General features: G+C 36.4%; 1 protein-coding gene across 4 annotated transcripts in view; it reads left to right on the top strand.

The window, feature by feature from the left end:
• Positions 1 to 12,442, top strand: part of LOC145668871 (coiled-coil domain-containing protein AGAP005037-like) — a 1,021,830-nt gene that overhangs the window by 241,546 nt on the left and 767,842 nt on the right. For all 4 annotated transcript variants that reach the window (XM_081737111.1, XM_081737106.1, XM_081737121.1 and 1 more), the window contains exon 2: positions 6,506 to 6,562. In XM_081737111.1, the coding sequence (XP_081593237.1) occupies positions 6,506 to 6,562 (57 nt within the window). The remainder of the gene's footprint in view (positions 1 to 6,505; positions 6,563 to 12,442) is intronic.

Raw genomic sequence — 12,442 nt, 5'->3', positions numbered from 1 at the left:
CTCTTTTGTCGTCATATGACCAGCCTTGCACTGTAGTAATTCGTAGTATGAGCACGTGTCGGTTGTTAGTAAACAGAGGCAGGTACGGGGTATTACAATATTGACGACATGCCTAAATGGCCTTGCTATAGGGGCATAGGTAAAACTTAAATACTAGATTACTCTGTGTCATAGATACACGTTCTTTATGAAATAAGACGAGTATTGATAAATCCATATAGCCCTCTCGCAAAATGCAGCATCTGACACAAATGTTCTATTTTATACTCGGGTTGTAATGAATTCTCAGTGAACATTAAAATAATGTGGAATGTTTGGTAAACTGTAGTGAAGTGCGTATGCAAGGAACATATTTCTCTCACTGACCTGCGCTCATAGAAATTGATGACTTTTTTCTATTGAAATTGGAAACGGTTTGTAATCGTATGTACAGGATGAGCCACGGGAAAGTGGTGCTAGCTGCCATACCATTTACATCACAGAGATCTGTCATTTATGAGTCGTTGGCCAGTGCATGTGCATGTTCATGTTCAAGCGGGGGAAACATTTATTTGCGAGAAATGTATACCGGTAGTTGCTGTTCAGTGGGAGCTGCGATGTGAGCAGGTCTGACATTTTAGTGTGCCGAGCAGGAAATCAATTGCCTGGTGGGTTAAACAATGGACAGAAACTGATTCTGTCTACGTCAAGAAGCATGAAGAACCTTCAAGAACAGTTCACACAGCAAAAAACATAGATTGTATATGCCAGGCTTTGCAGCAAAGTCCACAAAGATCAGCTTGTCACCATGGAAGAATACTGGACATGTCGCAGACATCAGTGCGTCGCATTTTGAAAGAAGACCTACATTATCATCCATACAAGATACAGACTATCCAACAGCTACAACTGTTTGACGAAAAGTTTGGAAGACTTTTGTGAACTGTTTTGTTTTTAGACAAACTGAATCGCGATGAAAACTTGCTGGACAACCTAATGATGTCTGATGAGACGAATTTCCACTTGGATGCATGTGTCAATATACATCGTTTCTGGTCAGACACAAATCCTCAGATTCTCCATGAGACTCTTCAGTACAACTCGTTGTCGTTTGGTGTGGAATCAGTGTTGTGGCATTGTTTCACTCACCTGGTAATTGCTTTCCTGTTTGGCACTAAAATACCGCTCCTGTCCACGTCGCACCGTCCGCTTAACAGCAACTATACAATTCTCGCGAACAAAGGCTACCACCGCTTGAACGCACATGTGCACTGGCCAACGACTCATGGTAAACGAAATGGCAGACCTCTATGATGTAAATGACATGGCAACTAACGCCACCATGCGCTTCAGTTTGGCAGTTTTGCCACCTCCAAATGTCTGATTTCCCGTGGCTCGTTCTGTAGATGAATTTGGATCAGTTCGAAATTCACTGGAATCACTACTTTTCAGTAGAGTTTGGAGTTTGGTTAAAAGGTTGTTGGGACTCAAAGGAAATGTTGAGATTCAGAACTAGCTTTGCGGAGTCGTCTGCTTAGCTCTAAAAAGATTTGATATTGGTGTATTAACAACTGGTAGAGATACTAGAGACCGAATGACTGGAATTCTGAAATCCTCAGTTTGTATACTGCTGAAGAGATGGTACTCAAAACATGGAAAATACTCCTCGTGGTGTCCAAATAAAAATCTTCGATGTTTGCAGAAAATTGTTACTTTGAGAGAGTAATTCGTCCGTAAGCATTATGTAATAGGAAGCTATAACAGAATAATACGTACACAATATTACATGACGTAAATATTATGCAATCGACATAAACAACCTTTATAAACACAATGCTAGTCATTTCCGTCTTGTGTGAAAGATTTAACAAGTCGATGGAAGAACAAATCAGAATAAATCTTTATAAAAAAAATAAACGTAAAGAATTTGAATAATTATATTAAAATTATAAAGTATCAATTTTCATTTTCGGTATTTACCACAATATTATATAAACTATATTAGTCCCACCTTTAGGATCGATGTGGAGTTTTTCTCACTTCCTGTATCCTGTCCGTGAAAATGTGTCCCCTGATGACTTCATTTAGATTGTTATGCAATATTTTCCATTTTTTTTTTTTTTTTTTTTTTTTTTTTTTTTTTTTAACAATTCATTTAGAATATGTAAAGAGAGTAGAACTTCAAGTTCGAAGTCCGTAATACCAACGACTTACTTCTTTTGAGTCTTAAAGGATCTTTTTTCTTCCCATTTCTTCTGTGTAACGTCGTTATGGTAACCAGTGCTTTCTTTATGTTTTTCTGTTCTCTTTTGTCTGAAAAACCTCTCAAATATGAACTGCGAGAAGTCTCATATTTAATTAACAAGTTTGGGGGGCGCGGTGGCTCAGTGGTAGAGTGTTCACCTCTGGTGCTTGGGGTCCCGGGTTCGATCCCAGCCCCCGCCAAGTGAACTTTGTGGTGGACAAACACCGTGCTCGTGGGTTTTCTCGGGGTTCTCCCGTTTCCTCCCACTTTCTTCATTCCACCATTGTCATTCATCTCTCATTATCACCGTCTCCTTTAGCCTCACCGGCATAACCGTGGGACGTAAAACTTAAAGATTTCATTTCAATTAACAAGTAGTCTTCTGTATTAAGTTCTCCCATAATACTTTTCCATATCATCTGAACTAATTATCATTTACATACTATAACAAAAATTTTCGATTGCCCTACTTTTTATTCAAATCGTATTATTAACAGAGTTTCAAATTAGGCTTTGTTAACTGCGCTTACTTAAAGGTTTTTGAATAAAATAGAGAAACATTCTCTTTACGTGAAATTTAACGAATTTGTAACACTTTTAACTGTTTGTATTTAAAAGTATTACACGCTACCACCTAACGAACTTTCCGTCAAATGCTAGCAGCGACGCAAATACGTTAGTTTTCGCCCGGGGCAAGAACTCGCCTTAGTGTCCTCCTGACCAATCAAACCGAAAACGCTTCCACAAATATTTGCCCAATTTTGAGCAGTCCCAATCCCACGCCCGGGGCACAAGCCCCTTTTTGCCCCCTAGTTACGTCACTGAATTCTAGCACGATAGGGCTGATTCACTAAGAACCACTATGCAAACTTTTGCAAGTGTTTAAAGACCATGAGCATTACCAGGCCGCAGTGATGCCAACCTGGAACCTTATAAAATCCCATTTTGAAAGGCAGAAAATCCCATTTTGCTCTTACATTTCCCATGCGCTGTACTCATTAGTAATTACAAAATTTTCAAAAAAATTTCTAAAGTATGAAAAGTGAAACTACTCTATGTGATTTACCTTTTTTTCAATAGGGTATATTTGAGTGAATTATTCGAAATTTTCACTCTTCTAAATTCCTAATAAGTATTTTCCTGAATGAAAAGAGTCTATTGAAATTGGTGATGAAACCAAGCTGATTTTGTTGTCAGAATTTAGTATTTCCATCACGACTTTGTATCATACTGTTTTTCCCAACGCAATGAAACTAGACAAATTTAATTTTCCAATAATTCCGTAAACTTTAGAAATTGGTTGTTTCTCTTTTAGCAATTTACTTTCTTTCGTTCATGAGTTTTTTTTTTTTAAAAAAAAGCTCAGAACTCAATTTACGTTTCATGTTACTTTTTTTTTTTTTTTAGATTTATAAGTTTTTAGAGTGACCCTACCCCATCTTGTAGTGTTGGCAGCTGAAAAAAAATAAACATGATTACACAACACAATCAAAACAAGAAACATACAAACAACAACATCAATTATACAGCCTAACCTACCACACGTAACAACAAGTGAGTCACTACTTCTGTGACACCCGGTATATCTTTGTAATTCTATGCCAGAAAAGTATTAAAATCAAATTTACTGCATAATTTTAAAAAGTGACATTGTTGATTTTTGAGTTCTTTCTAATGATTTGATTTTGAGTTTATCGTCCTTTTCAGCAGCAATGTTATCTGAGACTTGGACCTACAGCTTAACGTGGGGTTCGAACCACACGAACTCATGCCGGAAATCGAACCCGGGTCTCTCACGCCTAAGGTATGTACGCTAACTGCTTAGCCAAAGGGAGCATAGTTCTATAGGATAATATCCGATCTGTATCCGTATCTCCATCACGATCGAAACAGTAAAATGAAATGTTTTAGTTATACGTCTCATGCACAGTGACATACGCAGAATTTCAACAAGAAGGAGTTTCAAGAATTTCAGTCTCTTATCATTTCAGGATAAACTTATTTTTTGTAATCATTTTAATTTTAATATAGTAAATGTTTATCTTTACATACCATCTTGCTCAAGGGGCGGTTAAACTCTGAACTTTCCTTGCGTATGCCACTGCATGCTTATACCATTTAGGCTAAAGGCGATGGATGCTTAATGTAAGTGAATTATTATGAAGCAAAAACTGGTGGAATGAGAATGTAGGAAAAGAGAGAGAACCGATAAAACCCAGGAACACGATGATCTCCACCACAAACTCACATGACTGGCCTGGGATCAAACAAAGACCCTCGCACTAGAGGTGAGACCTCTACCGCTACTCACCGATCGAACCTGTAGAATCTGAAGAGAAAGTACGCGAAGAACACAGTAAGTAGAAAACTTAGGTTTTTCAAGATGCCACTTTCAAGGACATAGTAAATTAAGACTTTATTTTTTTATTTATTTATTTATTATTTATTTATTTATTTACTTTTATTTATTTATTTATTTATTTATTTATTTATTTATTTATTTATTTATTTATTTTTTTTTTTTGCAGAAAACATAAAATGATGCTTAAAGTTTGTATACAAGGAAACGTAGGCAGTTCTGATCCCTGATAGATTTCTGATAACATAATGAAAGCAATGTAAACAAGGAATGCAGTTTTATTTGTCTCTTTTTCTACAATAAAACGCCTTTGATGCGAGCAGTCGCGGGTTCCATTCCCGGTGGGGATACTTAGTCGAAAACTACTGTGCATACATGTTTAAGAAATACGTATGAAAGAATGTGAGATGAGCTCAAGTTAGTTTTCTCCCCCCCCCCAAAAAAAAATCTTAGCCCTCGCTCTCCTTGTAGTCTGGCTACGAACCTGACAGTGATGGAACTGCTGCTAGTACTCTTTCGTTACTCGAAACATTTTCATTGCTATAAACAGTATATATATAAACAGTAAAAACAGTATAAACAGTATATATATAAACAGTAAAAACAGTATAAACAATATAAACAGTAAAAACAAGTACTGCAAGTGATGATAGTGATATAAGTACAATCTGACATTACTCGACGTACTTCCGTCTTAACGTTGAAAACAGAGTGAACGAAAGTAATGCAAGATGCGACATTCCTATGGGACCGCGGTAGCTCAATGGTAGAGCGTTCACCTCTGGTGCATGGGGTTCCCGGTTCGATCCCAGCTCGCCTTAAGTGGAATTGGTGATGGACAAACACCGTATACGTGGGTTTTCTTGGGGGTTCTCCCGTTAACTCCCACTTCATCCATTCTATCATTTCATCCATTTCTCATAATCACAGTCTCCTTTATCCTAGCCGGCATAATCGTGGGACGTAAAACTCAAAGATCTCATTTCATTTGCGAAGTAGTCCTGTTTACTCTATGAACACAGTAAATGGATCTACGGAGAGTAATGACAGTCGTAGAGCTATGAGTTGAATTGATTTTGAGTTTAACGTCCCTTCCAGCAGCGAGGCTATATGAAACGGGATCTACTGATTAATGTGGATTCCGAACCACATTAGCTCCCAACGAGAAACGAACCCAGGTCTCCCACGCCAAAGGCGTGTACGCTAACCGCTTAGCCACGAATGAGCTCTAGAGAGCAACTATGAGTACGGTACTCTATCATTTGTGTTAGTACTTCCATATAAAACAAACTAAATGAAAGTACTTCGATTATGAACAGAGTAATACGATTTTGCCTTACAGGAGAAGAAACAATCTTGTTTAAATCTTGAATTTTTCGGTCAACTTGATTCCTTGCCACATTCCTTTCTTCGTACCCTTTTACTCTAGCAACTTCAAATATTTATCCTTTAAGTTGTTTTTTAGCATGTAGAATATTAATGCATGTATCTATCTACCTATTTATAACAGCGCGCTTTTTTTTCTTGAAAATTCTTTTTATACGTGAATTGACGGATCTGTCTTAGTTGAACAAGACACTAACAAGACAAAAACAGATTTGATTGGTCATTTATTGTGATGTCTTTGTAACAGATGTGTATCTAGGGATCCGTTTTTATTTATTGCCTGTAGAATCATAAACGTTCTTATTTTCTTTTTACTGTGATTTTTTTTCTTATTTTGGTTCATTAGAGAACTGCTACCATTCGACTCCCATCTCAAATGGTCTGAGATAAATCATTGGTCGATTGTCATTTGTTTTCTGTCCCATTATTAGGTCTGTTTTTGATTTTTTTGTTTTTTGTTTTTCTCATTCATTTCATTTGTAGTAGTGGATACCAATTGGCCATGCTCTAATGGCCGTCTTTTATTGTTTTTTCAGATGACGAATGGGCATCGGATGGGAAACCCAGAGGCCCTCCTGGGTCCGACCAATCAGGTACGTTTTATTGTTCCTTAATCAGGATGTGCCAGCAGCGTAAGATGTTTGTTTTAAAAAAAAAGAAGTAATAGTAGCAATAGTAGTAGTAATAGTATTTCGCATGTGTATGAGAGGCTGTTCATTAATATATGTCAGTTGTACGTATATACATGTGTGTAGGTGGGTCTTTTAAAAAGTACATTTTCCAGCTAATTTTTTATGAAAGGTAAATGCATTCAAAATGCTTCCTTTTCGTGTAGTTGTTTATCCAAACAACGTTATTTATCTAGATAAATGTATTTTTTTTCAAAATAATAATAATAATAATAATAATAATAATAATAATAATAATAATAATAATAATAATAATAAAATAAAATGTGTGACAGTCACCTTAGATTTGAGTATTGAAGGTAACTTTTATGATATTTTGTACACATTCGAAACAATAATCTATGGTATTATCATTGTTTGAACCAGTGGCGTGTTTACGATTTTGTCTTGGGAGGGGCTTTGCTAACTTTCGGGGGGGAGGCTTTGCCTGAAAATGTGAAAATTCTGCAAGATATTTGATATACTTTACTATAGTAAGTAAGATTTCGGGGGGGGGCTTAAGCCCGGAAGCCCCCCCTAAATACGCCACTGTTTGAAGCACTTAATTAGCTATTTTGAAAATTATAATTAAATTACTCATTGACGAGTTATGATTTTTGAATGAGTTATTTTATTTTTTTTTTATATTCATACTACCGACGTCCTATGCATACAGATTCTTTAACTAAATACATGTTTACTTAGTAGCGTAGTAAGATAATGAATCAAAGAGGTATGAAAATTCAAGATACCATGTTTCAGCACTTCAACTTTAGGAAGCAGCTTCCATCCACTCAATTGTGTCGCCATCTAGTTAATGTAGATCTGAAGTTTAAAAAAATTACTATTATTTTTCATACCAGCAGATGTCAGTTCTTTCTTTTACTTGGTCAATTGAACCTGCCCATGTATTCGTTCCTTCAATCACGGGCGTCATTAGCAACGGAGTCGGGGGGAGGAGGGGCGAGTCCCTCCCAGATTTTAGTCAAATATATTTAAAGAAACTGTTACTTCGTATATATAACTTTTGTTGGAAACTGGATTTTGATTTTGATTCATCCGACCTCCCTTCCCAAGATTAAAAAAAAAAACTAACTACGCCAGTGCTTCAAGTTTAAAACATATATGGTTCTTGTGAAGAGAGTGCGTTGCGTTGGTAACAGGGCTTTTCACCTATAATTCGTACAATGGCTGTATAAGCTGTATCTTTATCTAGTCAAATAAACATTAGTATTCAACTGCTATTGTCCATCAAATTGAATGGAACCACAGTTCGCACAGCATAATTTGATTAACCACAGGTGGCATTTAACACACACCCCCACATACATACATACATACTTTTGAAGTCTTATGCTCGATAGAAGAAAAAGGTCGTGCTTGTAATTATTAACATTTTTTTCTTATTTCGTGCCTAATATTTTTTTTTTTGTCGTCTACCCGGTTAAAGGGTTACGCCCTTTCTTCGGGGAAGTGTTGTATTAGGAATGTAGAGGCTACAAGCCTAACATGAAATTGTTTTTCACAAAACTTAAATTTCTATTTTTGTCCAGACGAAACATGTTATATCTTAATATTGTATGTAACAAGTCCAGCAATATTATTTTACTTATAAACTGCATTTTCGTTTATTTATTTATTTTAATTTAATTTTTTTATTGTCATTTTTTTTTGTGAGGAAATGAGCTGTAGCGTTTAGATGAAAATTGTATATATTTACTAGGCTGTCATCTACAGATGAAAGAGACAAGTATCGAGTCTATAGCTGCTTTATACAACACTCGCTAGATGTCAATAGCATGCGAGGTGCTGATGCAGAGCGTAGCATAGCTGTTTATGGTGCTTGATGCTGCTTACCTCTGTACGTGATAAGATCACCATAACAGCAATATATTTACAATATAAATATTACAGAAAAGTTTTTTTTCTTTCTTCACTTCTTCTTTTAGACAAGTACAAATAATAAAGCATTTCTTGCCAATATACATACGGGAGAGAAGGTTCGCGCTTTTGCTGACTAGTGGACGTGTACGTTTTTATTTTCACTCTTCCCTTTCCAGTTACTCACTATTTTTTCTATCATTTACTATTTTTTTAATAATGTTTAACTCCATCTGAGATGAGTGAGTTGTAGAAAATTATGGATGCCTTCTTTCTAGGCATTGCGAGATCCATATCATAATCAAATGGATAAAACGGCGAATCACTTGTGTTTAGCAATCGTTTCCTTTATCGTATAGGTAGTGGCGTAATTACGATTTTGTTTCGGGGGGCTTTGCTAACTTTGTTCCTGGAAATGTGAAAACTCTGAAAGATATTTCATTTATTTTAATGTAGTAAATAAAATTTCGGGGGGGCTTAAGCCCGGATGTTCTCCCTTAAATACGCCACTGCGTATAGGATATGTCATTTCGGAACTAAAGATTCTGTTATATTGTCCATGACCGTGCTCATACAAAACTTTAAAAGTAGGATAACTGATAGAAATATTACCTGTTAACATATATAATAAACCTATTAACTTAATAATTTTTTTCTCGTTCTTAATTAGATTTTTCCTTGAAAAACCAAGGACATCATATATCGCACCAGTTCAATTGAAATCATCCGAACCGGATCAATCTTGACATGTTGGTATATTTTGAGTTCCTATAAAAGAATGCGAAATACTATGTTGTGCAGGCTTTCTATTCATGAGTTACGGGCGGATAAATTTTGAGTCATGTTTTTGAAAACAACCCGAACACATCCTGAACTCGAACCCGATCATACGCTGAACACATCCTCTCAAGATTAAACTTCGCATTCTGGTAGGCTTTGACCTGCTATATAAATGTGGTTTCTAGGGCTTTGGTTTCTATGTTATTGACAGACCTCTAAATCAACACGTAAGGCATAATAAAAATGTAATAAATACTGTTTAAATAGCAGTTTAAAAGGTCTGTCTTGGATAGAAAATTAATGAAGGATTTGTTTTTACAACTAGGAGGCATGGTGGCTCAGTGGGAGAGCGTTTACCTCTGGTGCGTGGGGTCCCTGGTTTGATCTCCGGCCATAAGGTTGTGATGGACAACTTCGTGTCTGTGGGGTTTCTCGGATTACTCCCGTTTCCTCCCACTTTCTCATTTCATAATTTCTTCCATCATCATTCACTTGCTTTAATTATCGTCTTTCTTAGCCTGAAAGGCATAATCGTGAAATGTTAAAACTGAAAGACTTCATTTCATTTTCATTTTTTAACGATTATACATATTTCACTTGTGTAAGACTTTCATTCCTATTAGAAAATGCGATCCACAGAAGGTTGCGCATTATCTAAGGCCAATATTGTAGAAATTAGGCCCTTTATGGGTTTTTGTTTGATAATATATTCACAATATATAGTAATTGATATTTAGCAGTAGGAGGGTCATTTTTTTTTCCGCGACACTTGCGTCACCAGTCTGCATACTTAACGTTGAATGTGTGTCACACACAGACACATACACGCACACTTAACGTAGTCTTGTATAACGCTTCTTTAAGTCACTCTCCCCAAAGAGTCACAAATTTCGTGCTTATTGTTCCCTGGAGCTGTTGTCTCCAAATGAAGATAGAAACAAGCACGGTGTCTTTGGGGAGTTGGTTGAAAGACGTGGAACTTCGTGTCTAGTGCATTAAAGATAAGAATTAGAGGCCAGAGAGAAGTTGAATAGACGATGGCGGAGTCTTTTTCGTACAAGGTTTGTCTCTACGCAATTTCCTCTATTCCCCTTTCTCCTTTCCCTTTCTTTCGTAGTTATTACTTTTTTATGAATTAACTTCCGCAGTATACTGCTCGTAAAAATAAGCATAAGTCAATGTGTACGAAATTGAGAAACTTAGTTGTCAGGTTACTGAGAGGTTCTTTTCTATTAAAGAAAATAGCATTATGTTGTGTTTGCAGTGACGATGCAATGGGATAAGCGCTTCCCTTATTGCAACTGTTCCCAGATATATTGTATTGTAATGCAGGCCAGGTAATGTAACACCATTATTTTTCGCGTACAAAAAATATGATAGCAGCTACCCCTCCAAAAAAAAAAAAAAAAATTCTCTATCCCTCCGCGTGCGTCTATTCCCCTCCCCAAGAAATTAGAGCTGGTGTCGTCACGGTTACGTTGTAATGAAGGTTTCTGCGGAGCAGTTCTTCACCTTTCCCCACAATTCTTTTCAATAAGAGGTTGACAGTTATCGAAAGTGTATGTGTTAAAAAGAGAGAACACTGTATTCTAGTGGTTATAGCATTGGACTCATGTCCACCTGGTCAAGAGTTCGATTCTCGGCCGGTGCTTCCCAATTTTCGGCGTCTACCCGGCGTCGTGAGGCAAACTGGGGAGCCACGTGAAAACAAGACGTGACGGTCACTAGGTCTGTTAGGGACAGGGCGTCGCAACGCTCTAACCACGTGCTCGCCGCCAGGCTTGACGTAGTTCATCCGATCACTAGCAGATGGCGCTGGAGCAAGCTTAGGCTCGCAGATGGTCCGTTACGTCAAGTAGTTGTGCTTTGGTTTGGTATGTGTTATAGTGGAGAGGGGGAGCTGTTTCAAAGAGAGGTTGTAGCCCATTTGATCAAGCTAGTTGGAGGAACTGCTAAGTTCGTAGAGTAGATGAGGGAGACCACTTTGTTTCTCTTGCACTTAAGAAAATATAGGGCACACGAGAATCAAATCCAGTTGCCAAAGTTGTGAGGAAAAGAAACTTAAATGTTGTATGATGCCCTTGAATACATGGAAAAGTTGTCTTTTTCTTTCTTTCTTTATATATAAACTTCCTAACTTAGAAAGTATTGGACCTATCCCAAGCGGTTTAAGGAATTACACAGGAACTGGTATACGCTTTATCTAAATATCGATGTTTCAGAATTCATCGGTACCAGTGAAAAACGAACGCACCACTAGTACTTAAAGGAGTATTCCTATACTTCAACTTCCTTTTTACAGTTCCTTTCACCGATAACGGAGGATGGTTAAACATGGATATTTAGATAGAGAACATACTAGTTCCTGTGTAATTCCTTAAACCGCCTGGGATAGGTCCTATAGTTTCTAAGTTAGGGAGTTTTGAAAAATGATTTTTCGAATTTTTAATGGATCATAACTCTCAAAGGAGACATTTTTCGGCCCATGTTTATTAGAACTTTTTTCTTTCATTTCGTATAAGAAATCGCCTCCCAAAGTTTGTCGGTGGAGTTACCTACCACCCTGTATATATATGTGAGTTACTTATAATATCTGGACATGAGTCTTTTAAGCTCTGAAAAGAACTTCAGCCAGAGATCTTGAAGATGTAACATGCCTAGAATGATCAAACCGTGGACTTGATTCTTTTCTGCACCATCTGAAAACTATTATTATTATTATTATTATTATTATTATTATTATTATTATTATTATTATTATTATTATTATTATTATTATTATTATTATTATTACAAAGTAAAAGTGACTGGTTTACAAACTCATTACTCATTTATTTGGTAGAGTATCAATGCTATATTTTTTTTAGATTGATTTCAATGGATAATTATTTTTCTGTTGCAATAATATTACTTAAAAATAAATTTCGTTATTAAATTTTTAAAAAAATAGATATATATTTTTAACGAAATTTAATCTTCACGAAGTAAGGGACAAGCAAGATTTGAATTTGAAGACGAAATCAGTAAAATCTGTATATTAAAATGCTAGGTTTATATGTTTGTGGTCAAGAAAAGTTTATATGTTTGTCTCCAGTTCTTTCGACAATGAGATCTCGAAAACCACAAGTGCTAGAAACGTGCCGT

The sequence above is a fragment of the Thermobia domestica genome, chromosome 13 (genome assembly GCF_964235325.1).
Source record: "Thermobia domestica chromosome 13, izTheDome1.hap1.1, whole genome shotgun sequence".
NCBI classification, from domain to species: domain Eukaryota; kingdom Metazoa; phylum Arthropoda; class Insecta; order Zygentoma; family Lepismatidae; genus Thermobia; species Thermobia domestica.
This window is presented reverse-complemented; position numbering and strand designations above follow the sequence as displayed.